General features: G+C 39.6%; 1 protein-coding gene across 1 annotated transcript in view; it reads left to right on the top strand.

The window, feature by feature from the left end:
* Positions 1-5,244: 5,244 nt before the first annotated feature.
* Positions 5,245-12,756, top strand: part of ABCA4 (ATP binding cassette subfamily A member 4) — a 66,470-nt gene continuing 58,958 nt past the window's right edge. The window contains exons 1-4 of the mRNA XM_058843075.1: positions 5,245-5,310; positions 7,775-7,868; positions 8,385-8,526; positions 10,213-10,352. Of these exons, the coding sequence (XP_058699058.1) occupies positions 5,245-5,310; positions 7,775-7,868; positions 8,385-8,526; positions 10,213-10,352 (442 nt within the window). The remainder of the gene's footprint in view (positions 5,311-7,774; positions 7,869-8,384; positions 8,527-10,212; positions 10,353-12,756) is intronic.

Below are 12,756 nucleotides of genomic sequence, written 5' to 3' on the forward strand. Positions count from 1 at the left end.
GGCTTTGTGAAGCTTTGTTTCTTTGGCTAGATTGAAGCAGGCTGGGTCTAACCTCTGATATGAACATATGTTCAACAGAAATTAGATCAAAGCCACTTGAGGAGGTTGCCATAGAATCATAGAATAGGGTCATTAAGGTTAGAAAGGACCTCCAGGATTGAGTCCAACCTTTGACCAAAAACACCACATCAACTAAACCATAGCGCTAAGTGCCATGTCCAGTTATTTCTTAAACACTTCCAGGGTGAGTGACTCTACCACCTCCCTGAGCAATCCTTTCAGTGAAAGAGTTCCTCCTGATGTCCAACCTGAACCTTCCCTGGGTCAGCTTGAGGCCATGCCCTCCTGTCCTGTCACTGTTTGCCTGGGAAAAGATGCCAACACCCTTGCTACATCTTTCTACACCCTCCTTGCAGGCAGTTGTAGAGAATGGTAAATTCTCTTCTGAGCCTTCTCCTCTCCGGACTAAACCCCAGCTCCCTCAGCCACTCCTCACAGGACTCACTCTCCAGACCCTTCCCCAGCTCCACTGCCCTTCTCCAGACCTGCTCCAGCCCCTCAGTGTCTTCCCTGCAGTGATGGGCCCACAGCTGGACACAGCACTCGAGGTGGTGCCTCAGTACAGGGGGACAATCCCTGCCCTGCTCCTGCTGGCCACACCATTCCTGATCCAGGCCAGGATGCCACCGGCCTCCTTGGCCCCCTGGGCACACACTGGCTCATGTTCAGCAGCTGCTGACCAGCTCCCCACTGGGCAGCCTTCCAGAAACTCTTCCCCCCATCTGTAGCATCTGTAACTGGGATTGTTATGACCATTTGGCAAATGCTTGTCACACTGGCCAATCTCCAGTCATCTGGGACCTCCCTGGTTTATCAGGAAAGATGATAAACGATGGAGAGAGGCTTGGCGAACTCTTTTGCCAGTTCTATCAGTACTCCTGAGTGGATCCCATCCTGCTTCATGGATTTGTGAGTGTCTAAGTGGCACAGCAGGTCATTAAGTGCCTCCTAATAGATTGCAGGGGCAGTTTTCTGCTCCCCATCCCTGTCTACCAGCTCAGGGGACTGGTTGCCCTGAGGATGACCAATCTTTGTGTTGAAGACTGAGGCAAGCAAGGCATTAAAGGCCAAGGCATTTTCCTCATCCTTGGTTACAGTGTTTCCCTCTGCATGCAGTAAAGGATGGAGATTTCCTTTGGCCCTCTTTTTGTTGTTAATGCATTTATAAAAACACTTTTTATTATTTTTCACAGTGGTTGTCACTTTGAATTCTAGCTGAGCTTTTGTCATTCTAATTTTCTTTCTACGTGACCTAACAATGTCCTTGCACTCTTCCTGAGTTGGCTGCCCCTTCTTCCAAAGGTCATAAACTCTCTATTTTCCCCTGACTTCCAGTGAAAGTGCCCTGTTCAGCCAAGGCTGGTCTTCTTTCCTGCTGGCTCACCTTTCAGCACATAGAGATGGCCTGATCCTGTGCTCTGTTATCCTTTGTGCCAGAAGCCAGGTTGAAGTGGGTGGTTTAGGTGGCACCTGTGTGCAGGGGCTCAAAGGCTCTGTGATGGTGCTGGGATAGAAGCAGAGTGCAGTGCTCTGCTGTCAGAGCTGCAGTGAGCTCTGGGGGAAATCTAGAGATGGTTCAATTCAGTGAAGCAGTTTTGTGGAGGATTTTCAAAGGTGTTTCCAAAGCCCTGTGAAGGGGAAAGAAAAAGGCAAGTGCTGCCACATGCTTTTTAAGGGTTTTTTTAATAGTTGAAGGCTGGATTGTTGTTCAGCTTCTACTTGGAAGAACAATCACAAGGGAAGCTGTGATAGTGCTTATACAGAGTCATCACCCAGCATGAGCACTGGTGGGAAGTTTTGCTGCATAGCTGTTTCAGATGCCCTTCACAGATGAAAATCTATAGGGAATTCAGTGTTCACTCAGTTCATTAGTGTAGTGGTCTTTTTCTGATTTTAGGAGAGTATTGTTATCTATGTAAATGAACTTCTTTTTTGGAAATTGAATTTCTTTCAGTGCCTGTTCTCCTTCTGATTGCAGCAGTCCCAAGCCACCACTGATTTTATGAGAAACTGCCTGTAAAGAGTGAAGATAGATCTCCACCATGACTAATCACTCCAGAAGTTCATGTACCTCCTCAGTCCAAGTGGAGTTCTCCACACATTATTACTAGGTACTATTCTTTATCATGGTTCTACTGTGCTTTTTTATTATAGTGTTTTGCTCTACTTAAAGTAGTTAATCTTGAATCTTAACCACACAAATGTATTGGTTTGCCTGAGTAATGCCCATGTAGGAAAGGATATTTCAGGACTGAAAATTAATTGTTCTTTATTTATTCTGTGCTGCTACCAAATTGTAGGTTTATCTGTCCAGTGTCTTCTGACTGCATGATTTAAGTTCTTCTTTTCCTCCTTCTTTGTCTCATCTTCACTAATTTATTCAAATTATTCAAAGCAGAATAAGGTTAACTCACATCCCTGAAGCTGTTCCATTTAGGAAACAAGGTTCTTGCCCTTTAGCTCCTAGAGAAGGTTTTTTAAACAAACCAGTCTAAGGAGAACAATTGTTCATCCTGAAATTACATGTGTTCCTAAAGTGTGTCTTTTTGATGTGTAATGTAGAAACTTTCTTAAAGATTTGTATGCTGATGGAAATTCATGCATTAATGCCATAACTTTAATAGTTATGTACTTTTAAATTCTGACTCATGTAGCACAGTGTTAACCTTGGTAGTCAATCTAGTAGCCACTTTCCTGGAGAGCATTTGAGCATTTTTTGTCCCTTTATGCATATAAATTAGGTTGTCTGTCATTGAATTACTTTTCTTAAAAACAGTGGCTCCCTGTAAATATCAACAAATATAACTAGCAAGATTCAGTGTAAAAAACATCTTGAAGATTACATAGCAAACACAATCTGTATAACCTGACTTTCTGCCCTTTTTTCCCACCAAGGTTTATTCGTTTGGCTTCTTTACTACTTATATTTTTAGTCTCAGAAAAATAGTTAGATTGTTCAAAGCAAATGCTAGCAACCATTTTATCTGGCAGTCATCTCAGTTATCGCTCTGCATGACAAATTTTCTAGCTACTAGTAGTACTACTGGTAGTACTGCTACTGGTTCAAGAGAGATGCAGGTTTGTCACACGTAGCACAATACTTAGAAACACTAGCTAGGACTCTCTGTAGTACTGTGGAATCTTTCACTGAGAGAAAAACTCTTAGTGATGGGTGGCTGTCCTGGTTTTGTCTCAAACCAAGACAGTGGCTCAGTAAAGAACCATCATGCGGAAAAGAAGAGGCCAGACCATTGGCAGACTACAGATTTTATGGCCTTGATATGAAAGTTTGAATTTCCTTTCACAGCTATTGCAGAAAGATTGCAGCATCCATCTGAGGTTTAGAGGAAGGCAAGAGAAGTTGGAGTGCAAAACTATCTCTTCCTCATTTGTTCAGCAGCAGGGTTCATTTTTTTCAGAGTAGCAACAGATTCAAGAGCCCTGGGCTACACAAAAGGGTCAGGAAGCTCTCTGACTGCCTATTGCTGGCAACTCAAAGTGTGAGGCTGTCATACCCTAAAGTGTATTTCTCCAAACCATCAGATCTCAGTCCATTTACTCTTCACAACAGCAGCAGCTTTTTATAGCTAGTCTTAACTCTTGCTCTGTAACTTAAGCAGTTAGAGTTGATAAAGGGATGTGGAAAATTGCATGAAACTGTTGATCTCCAAAATATGGAAAATGTTCCAAGTTTGGTTTTGCATGGATGTTCTTTCTGCAGAATAGTTGCTTTATAATTTGATCCCCAGCAAGCAGCACAGCCTTACTGTTTGACCCTAAATATCCTGCTTCTATCACTTTCATGCCTGGCATATCAGAAGAGATTGCACATTCTTTAGGGTCTCTGTCTACCAGGGTCAGTCACAGCTGATGCCAACCCTTCCCTAGTGCTGGCCATCTTTTCCCTTAAAGTTCAAATTCCTTTGCAGTTCATAAAATGTGGACCTGAGATGATTTTCTGGAATAATCAAATCTCTTGTCTGGTGTTTTTCACTACTGCTTTGCTGATACGTTAGGCCAAAATGTCCTGACTTGTTTTCCAAACCTTATCTGTTAAAATCAGATAAAATCTCCTTCAATTAATGTAATTTCTAGAAACAAAATTCTAGAAGAATAGTGAAAAGTGAGACTTAAAAAAATTATCTATTCCATGAGTGGTTTTACCTGTGTAAGTTTTTGTAGAGGCTTCAGTAATCTACAGTGGAGATTCCCATAAAATCAGTTCTACTATTTCATCATTCTTATAATCAAAGTGTGCTTTCCAATATCTGACTACCATTTCCTTTTCAACACACGCCCAGTTACTAATCATTCATAAAGAAAGAAAATATAGAAAATACTCTTCAATCATTTAAATCCCATAAAGCAACAATAAAGTAGGAACTTGATGCAGGTAGCAAATTTAAATGATTTGTTTATTTTTTAACAGGCCCATTTATCTGATATTTGGATTTATATGTAAAATTTCCTTTTTTCTTTTGAAGGTAAAAATTCCTGGTGATTATAAAGAGTCATTAACCTGAAAAACAGAGCATGCAATGGTTTAAATTCTGTGGTATATCTACTAAAATGTAATGGGAGTTGCTGAATTTGAAAACATAAAAATAGGAAATCCTGTATTTTTTTTAAGGAAATGGCAACAGAATGTATTTGCTTTTATAAACTCCATTTCACACTCAGTTAATCAATATACGTTTATCATGTCTGAATGATAAACCTAATTGGATCATAATAATGAAACAGTTTTATATAAACTAATGTCTAGTAGGAAATCCATCTTTTCTTAGAAAAAATTAGTTTAAAACCACAGATTTATTGTGATAAATGATGCAACAATTAACTGCCTTCATTACACACAAGTCCTAGTTAATAGCCAAATTCAATGTTCATGACATTTTTTATTCAAAAGGGATGTTTTTCCTCTCTACTGCTTTTTGGTGCTGATAAATGTGTCACAGGAAGTAGCCTCCAAACAAAGGAAACTCACGATTTTTCATGCATGATAGTGTATCAAGTGCAAAATTAAATGGTGCAGACAATGAAAGGAACCGATCTCTGTGATAACATGATCTTAAAATAAGAACAGAAAGCTGTTATTTTGCTCTAAGGTCCATTTCTGCTGTCAGCTGAGAAGTGGCAATGCATCCTTTTCCACAGGTTAACCAGAAGTATTGATGCAGAAGAATGAACTTCTTTAGGCAAGTCAGACTTCTCCTCTGGAAGAATTGGATCCTTCGGAGAAGACAAAAGGTAAAATATTGGTCTTTGGATTACAGGTTTGAACTATGCACTGGATTAAGTGGAGTACATTTATCAGCATGTAAAACTCTCAAGTCCCTCAAAGAATCACATGTGATTTTTGTAGGGGCCTGTTGTCTGGCATATTGTCTGGTGCAGTTTGCAAAGCTGCTCTTTACACACCAAACACAGAATAGCTGTGTTGGGATTTGCTTTGACAAATAATATTGTGTACCAGAAGAGTTGTGGGTAGTAATATTTATATATTTTCACATAAAAAGATCTGTTGTTAGAAAACATCATGAGCACCATTCAGCTCAGGAAGGTTTGAGTCCTAATTTTAGATTGGCTCTTCACACTCAGCTGCTCTTAGATGTGATTCAAGTTAGGACCTTACAGTTCAGAGAGATTGTGTCTTTTTTAGTATGGCTGAATGACATAAGCAAAGCAAAAGCCAGAAATATTTTAAGTAGTTTCAAATCCTCTTAGATCTTACGATATTTCATCTTACAGCATGACTTCATTGCAGAGTCAACAGGTGACCCACAACTAATTTAAGCTTCTCACATTTATGTGGTCTTACCACTGTGCTTGTTCCATCACAATTCTCTCTGTGCATGTTGCTGGGATTCCTGGCTATTTATCATGTGGTTCTGCAGGCTTATGGGCTGCTTTCTGATACTTCTAGTGAATTCTGAGACACCTTTGTATCCTCTGGGTAAGGTCTACAGGAAAGAATCAGAGGCCTGACAGCACTGGTCTGTTCTTACCACACAACACATTGTGTACCAGGTCAAAATAAAGCTTCCCCTGGGCTTCAGACTTCAATCTTTTCCAAACTAGTTAACTCAGACAGAAAGGCACTACCAAATTCAAGTCTGAGGATTTTGTATTTCCTGGGGATGAAGAAAGAATCAACATCTGAGCATTAACACAGGTTAACTCTGCAGCAAAGGTGGACCAAGGAGTCTCACCAGTTCTTGCCCCTCTGAGTTTATGAGTGTTTAGTGCTTGTCCCAAATGGTTTACCAAATGGATGGCAATGGGTCTTGCTCAGACCTTATGGACCCTGCTGGGAAGGGTCTGTAACACTGTATTCTGAGCTGTGCACAGCAGCTGTCAGGTTTCCCTCTCTAATAACTGTGTCATTTGCCTTTTGCTGCTGGTAAGATTTTGTCTGCTTTTAAAAAGATCGGGCATGCATAACTTCCTTGGTGGTGGTGGGTGGTTTTATTGTTACTGTTCTGTTTTAGAAAGGAAACCCTTAAGAGGAAAAATACGAAATAACGAATTGTTGCCTGATGTAAACTTTCTACCCTTTTGCTGTAAAAATATGTTGTGTTTCGCTAAAGCTGTTAGACAGAATTCTAGTGGAAAAACAGGGCAGCTCCACAGAAACTGTTCTTAATTATGCTGTGGAGTGCCTTTTGCCCAAAACAACATTCACGTGTAGCCCATCTTGTCTTTGGCTCTGCATTATTATTATTATGGAATAATAATGTGCATTATTATTCCATATTTGGTACCTGGTTGGGGAGGAGGGAGCAAAGGTAAAGAAACAAGGAGGGCTTTCCTGTGCATACACTACAATCCTGGTTCTGAAGATATTTTGTCCTGGCTGTTACAGGGAAGAGCAAAAACGTGCCATGTGTCTGGACACAAAAATCTCATTGCTGCTCCTCAGAGCCCAAGGCCTGTGTTACAGGATCAAAGGACTGTAGTTTCAAACCTCTGCCAAAACACACAGAGGCAGTAAAACAAACTGAAACTCAGGGGTGGAGGAAACAGACTGAAAACCAGGCAGGATGTTGCTCTGTGGTAAAGCAGTGCCCTTGATTTTCTGACATGACACGGGAGGCAGTGACTGTTGTAAATGTATTGAAAGGTCTGGGCAAAAAAGTGGCCTTTGATGGGGTCTTCTGTTGTTGAATAAGGTGTTTGATCTTAATGCATACATTTCTACATTTCTACAGGTATTAGGAAATGAATAACATTGAAATGAATGATGACAGAAAAAAGAAAAAGTAAAGGTCAAAGTATGTAAAGCTTACACTGAAGTCTTTTACCTTTGGGTAAGCACAATGTGCTTACCCAAATAATAGCCTGCTAATGAGCCCAGCAGTGTCAAAGTGTGGATTAAAAAAATCCTTTAGTCTCTTGTATCTAATCCTTGTTGCAGAGTCATGCACTATCTGCTGCCTCTTTTTACCCCAGTCAGCATGCTTAGATATTTCTTTAGAAGAGGTGGAGAAGCCACTGAGCACTGAATTCATGGTGATGCTTCATGTCATTCTGATGAAATCCTCTTTTGGGTGTCCTTTTCAAATGGTGAAACAGGCAAAGGATAGCCATGGGCACATGCTGCACTGGGCTTTTCTGCTGTGAGAGGAGGTCCCATCCTTTTGGCCACCTAGTGACTCTATGGTGGTCTACTTGTAAAATTTATTTTTAATTTACTTTTTTCCTTTTTTTCCAGCTTCGTTTTCTGGTGGAGCTTGTATGGCCTCTGTCATTGTTTCTTGTGCTCGTCTGGCTGAGGAAAGCTAATCCACTGTATCGCCAACACGAATGTAAGAATGTTCAAGATGTTATCATGATCTGACTTGTAGGTAATGGCCAAGTGCTCTCAGACAGAAGTATTTGGGCCTGTTTGCAGACTGTTACTGTCCAGAGCTGAAAGAACAGACTTCAGTTCGAGTAGCTTAGTTATTTGTAGCCATGTAGTGTAAGACTTATCAGTGAGGACATAAAAAAAAAATAAATCTAGTTTTCCTGTGAGATGCTTTCTGATCAGACTTACCTGGGATCTCAAGATGCTATCTAATTTTGGAGTTTCATAATACTGGTACTGAGAAAGTACTACCTCACTACCTATTTTAAAGGCATTTCACGTTACTCTGAGTCAAATTCTATTGAAAACAGCCATATTGCTTATATTGGTGACTTCTTTTTTCTCAGTAAAAGATAAACCTATATGATTCCTATCACATTACTTCTGTAGAGAGCCAACTCATCACGCTATTTATATTCACAGAGGCTGCATTAGAAAAGACACCTTATTTCTATTTTGTGTTTCAATACTCTAGGTCACTTCCCAAACAAGGCCATGCCATCATCAGGAACACTGCCATGGTTACATGGCATCTTCTGTAACATGAACAATCCCTGTTTCCGCAGCCCAACCCATGGAGAGGGTCCAGGTGTAGTGTCCAACTACAAAAATTCCATGTAAGTAGAGCTGTATGTGTGACACTGGGTTGCAGCAATCCAGGCCTGCTGGGAGCTGCTGATAGCCTGCTCTGGACACCTGTTGGGCATTCTTGGGCATGAATGATGCAGGGAGAAAGGCTGGAGTATCCTCACCTTGCTTAGAAAGGTCTCTCACCACACCAAGGAATATTAAAATTTAAATTTAATTTAAAGAATTTTAAAGAATTGTTCTGTGATATGAATGAAAAGGGAAGGTAATAATACCGGTGTGCAAACAGTGGAAGGCAAAAATTTTCAGTTCTAACACTTTGGTTTCATGCTGACAATGGTCAGCAAAGTTGCAACAGAGCTCACAATGGTAGGTTTGGGCCTTTTAGAGAGACACTTCAGTGCAAGTCTCTAGGGAACACTTGTTCACTTAATAAAATCTGTAAGAACCTGCTCATTGAATGTCTTAGGACTAACCTTTTTGATAAAAGAGCATGGAATCCCTAAGCTTTCTTTTCTCATCATCAGAGTTGTCCCTTCTGAATGAGATCTCTGATGAAGTAGCAGCAAATAACCTGCACTGCCACTTCTCATGTAGCCCTGGTTTTGATAGATACTTTTGAGACTTTAATCAGCACATAACCTTGAGATACTAAGCTTGTTTGCAAAATAGGAGAGTGGGAGTTTTCCAGACTATTACTGAAAAGGGGGCTGTGGGAGTGTTTTATTGCATTGTTTGTTACAGCTGAGTCATGAAAGAAAGTATAGCGGATTTAGAGTGAAAAAACCCCTGTCAGCCTGAATAGAAAAAAATCCTCCAAATCTCCCTGTTGCAAAGTCCACTTTGGAGCATCCAATGGTTAAAATTCATGAGCTATAAAATAACATGAAGACCATTGAAACCCCTGTCATTTGAAAGTTTGTAATGTGGACTTAATTTACCATTTTCCCTTTTGTTCCTACTGTACAGGATTTAAAATAGTCAGTGGAACATTTTTTGGTGGGGTACAATCAAGTACACAGTGAAGCTAGAAAGTTCTGTTTTCTGTACATTCTAGCTTTTCTAGGTTGCTTGTTACAGAGCAAACTGTTACTTTGTCAGTTGCAGTAAATTCAGTGCACTACAGCAGAAGTAAATTCATTGTGTTTTCTGAAGGAATTTGGTCCTTCCTGTTTGTTGTTTCCTGTAAGCTAAAACGAGTCATGTGGACTGACATATACTATTGCATGCATGGAAAAACATAATACTGTTAAAAAAGTAATGGTCTTACCTGATAGTAAGAATTTTTTATGCTTGTTCATAAACGCAGGATCTTGGTGCATCCTTGCTTGATCTGCATGTTCTAACCCAGAACCAGTAGTTGAACAGCTGTGACTATTTGCTACCTGTGTTTTCCTGCTTCTCCTAGGAGAAATATTCTGAAGGAGCCACACAAATTGGAGGGAACTGATGGGTGAGGGGAAGGATGTTTCTCTTTGTGGCTGATTCCACATCACTTGCTAGGCTAAGCATGTGCCCAGAGTGCCCCATTACAACTGCTGGAGCTGGGCCTGGGCTAGAAGCAGGGCAGATTTGCACTCTAACTGTGAGATACAAGTTGTCTGGGGAAGGTAGCATGGCTAATGAAAGACCAGCATGTTTGTTCGGTTTTGTTTTTACTTGAAAGGGTCTCAAGAGTCACCACTCTTATTATTTTTCATTATTTCCCCTTTCAGCCTTGCAAGGGTATATAAAGATGCTCAGGAGCTTTTACTGGAAGCCCCTGAAATTCATGACCTTGGAAGAATCTGGGAAGAACTGATCATTATGACTCAGTTCATGGAAACAATGAGAACTAATCCTGAAAGAATTGCAGGTAATTGTGTCTATATCCTTTAGACTATTTAATTTTTCCTTCTGAGAGCTGGATAGTAGTTACTGTGGAGGCTGGCAACATTATATTTCACATGTTACTGTGTCTCTGCTTACTGTTAGGGTAAGTTAAAATCTGTTCAGTGACAAACACTTTTTTTTTGTCTTTTTTTTTTTTTTGTCATTTGAGGGAAAGGAGAGAGGCAGTCAGCTCCATTCTTCAACCATCTTCCTGAAATAACAGTAGACAAAACTCGAAAAGCATAGATATCTCACCATGCAAAGTAAAACGTGGCTGAAGAAATGTCATTAATTATTATTACAGTAAAAGCAGAAGCACTGAGAAAGTATCACTGGAAGATGCAGAGGAATGGAAAGCTAGGAACATGTCTGAATATATGCAGGAGCATAACTCAGAGAAGTGCTTTGAGGTACTTTTTCATGGTCTTAGCTAAAACAGGTTTGAAACAGTGAAGAAGGAAACTCTTCATAATATGTTTAGAAAGATAAAGCATTGAACTCATAAGCAGAATTGCAAATCACAAATACTTTGCATTAGCTTTTATTTAAAGCAACTTGCCAAACTCAAAACACAGTCCTGGGGAAAACAGGGAATGGTATGATTGTACATTTTTTGGACATGAAGTGCAGAATTTGAAAAGGTATTCCTAAAACTAAAGATACAAAAATGGTCTGGCTTTTTGAATTGATCTGTCCCATTTTCAAATCCTTTGTCACAGGAATAGCATTCTTATTAAAATTAGTCACCCTCCATATATTTTTAACAGGGTGTATATAAGCCATCTGATACACATGGTCCACTGTCCTATCAGAGGTTTATAATTGGAAGTAAAAAAGGGATTATGTCCTTGTAAATAAGAGTGAGACAACCAAATGCCCCAGAATGTAAACAAGAGCTTGAGTATAATCTGAGCTGTTGTTTGTACCCAGCCATAGAAATCAAACCTGACTATTTAGAGGCAAGGAAAAGCATCACATGCCATGGGTTTGCTATTTATTGCTAAGGGGCCACACCCCACGGTTTAGGAAGTTGCCTTTGCATCCCATATCAACTTTACTCATGAAATATAGAGTACATTCCCACAATCCTGTGACATACAATGCTAATGCTCCTTCCAAATCTGTGGGGGTTTAAAATGTGTTTTACTTAAAAAAAAATAAATATAGAAGTTTGGGATTTCCTATTATATAAAACATAATAAAAAGTCAGTTCTGAAGTTTAACTAATAAAATACAAATCACCACCTTTCTTCATACAGAAAAAGTTACTGAAAGATTGGCTATTTAAGTTCTCTGTGTTTATAGCTTACTACAATTCCTTTTGAGTAACAATCTTAATAGAACAGCTGCAAAGTTGAGAAAGGAAAAATTCACACATGTCAGAGTTGGGATTGCCCCTTTTAATGATTCCTGAAATCAGACCTACATTTTGAGTCCTCATTCCTGGTCCCAGTCTCCCTTTGCACTGACACTTTTGATGTGCTCTTGTGGTGTGCTTTTTCCTCCCCACTGCCTGGATGCCAGGAAAGGCATCAGTAAGAATATGAGGGACAGACCCCTGCTATTGTTTTCAGTGTTTACTGCTTGAATAAATATGTGGAGAAACAATTGAAGAAGTTCTCAGGCCATGTAGCCTCAGGCTAGAATATGCTTAGTGCAGATGGAATTGTGGAAGTTAGTTGGAAACTCTGATAAGACTCAGCTCACAGAATGGAGTGCATGTTTATTAGAAATGTCTAAAGTTACATTCCATATGTCAGTAGAATACACACTGCTCCTGTCAGTTTCAATTGCCTGTCCTAAAGACTAGAAGAGTTAAAGCTGTTCAAGCATTCTTTACCAAAGTCTGTGGATGCTGTGTAAGGCACCTTTAATAAATGTATAATTTAATAAACTTATAATAAACATTTGATGAACATGAGCAACATTAAGATTCCAAGCTTTTGTCTTGCACCATATCGAGGCAGAGTTCTCACTGATAAGATTTGTAACAAAGACAAGTTTTAAAAGATTGGAGCTGTTCGACTTTAGGAGCAGCGGTATTTTGAGTATTATTCCAGACAGTATCAGGGAAATTTGGTGGCCTCTTACATGTGTCAAATTTAACAATGTGTGGTCTCACTGGTTTGCCTGAAGAGTAGTTGTTAATCTTGCTTAATATGAAGCATGAGCTACACTTTATGCTTCTGTAAAGAAATTGAGTTTTTTCTCATGGAAGATTTTCAAGGGTCACTTTTGAAATGCTGGAGAATAAGGTTAGCTAACAAAAATTGATTGACAGCAAGTGATAAATTAGTGTAAATGTAAAGGGTTGACTAAAGTTATTTACACAAGGCTCAGAAGAAAGGACACAAAGAACAGTAGCATACTTGAATCTGAACATTTCA

This window comes from Poecile atricapillus, chromosome 7 (assembly GCF_030490865.1).
Source record: "Poecile atricapillus isolate bPoeAtr1 chromosome 7, bPoeAtr1.hap1, whole genome shotgun sequence".
Taxonomy (NCBI): domain Eukaryota; kingdom Metazoa; phylum Chordata; class Aves; order Passeriformes; family Paridae; genus Poecile; species Poecile atricapillus.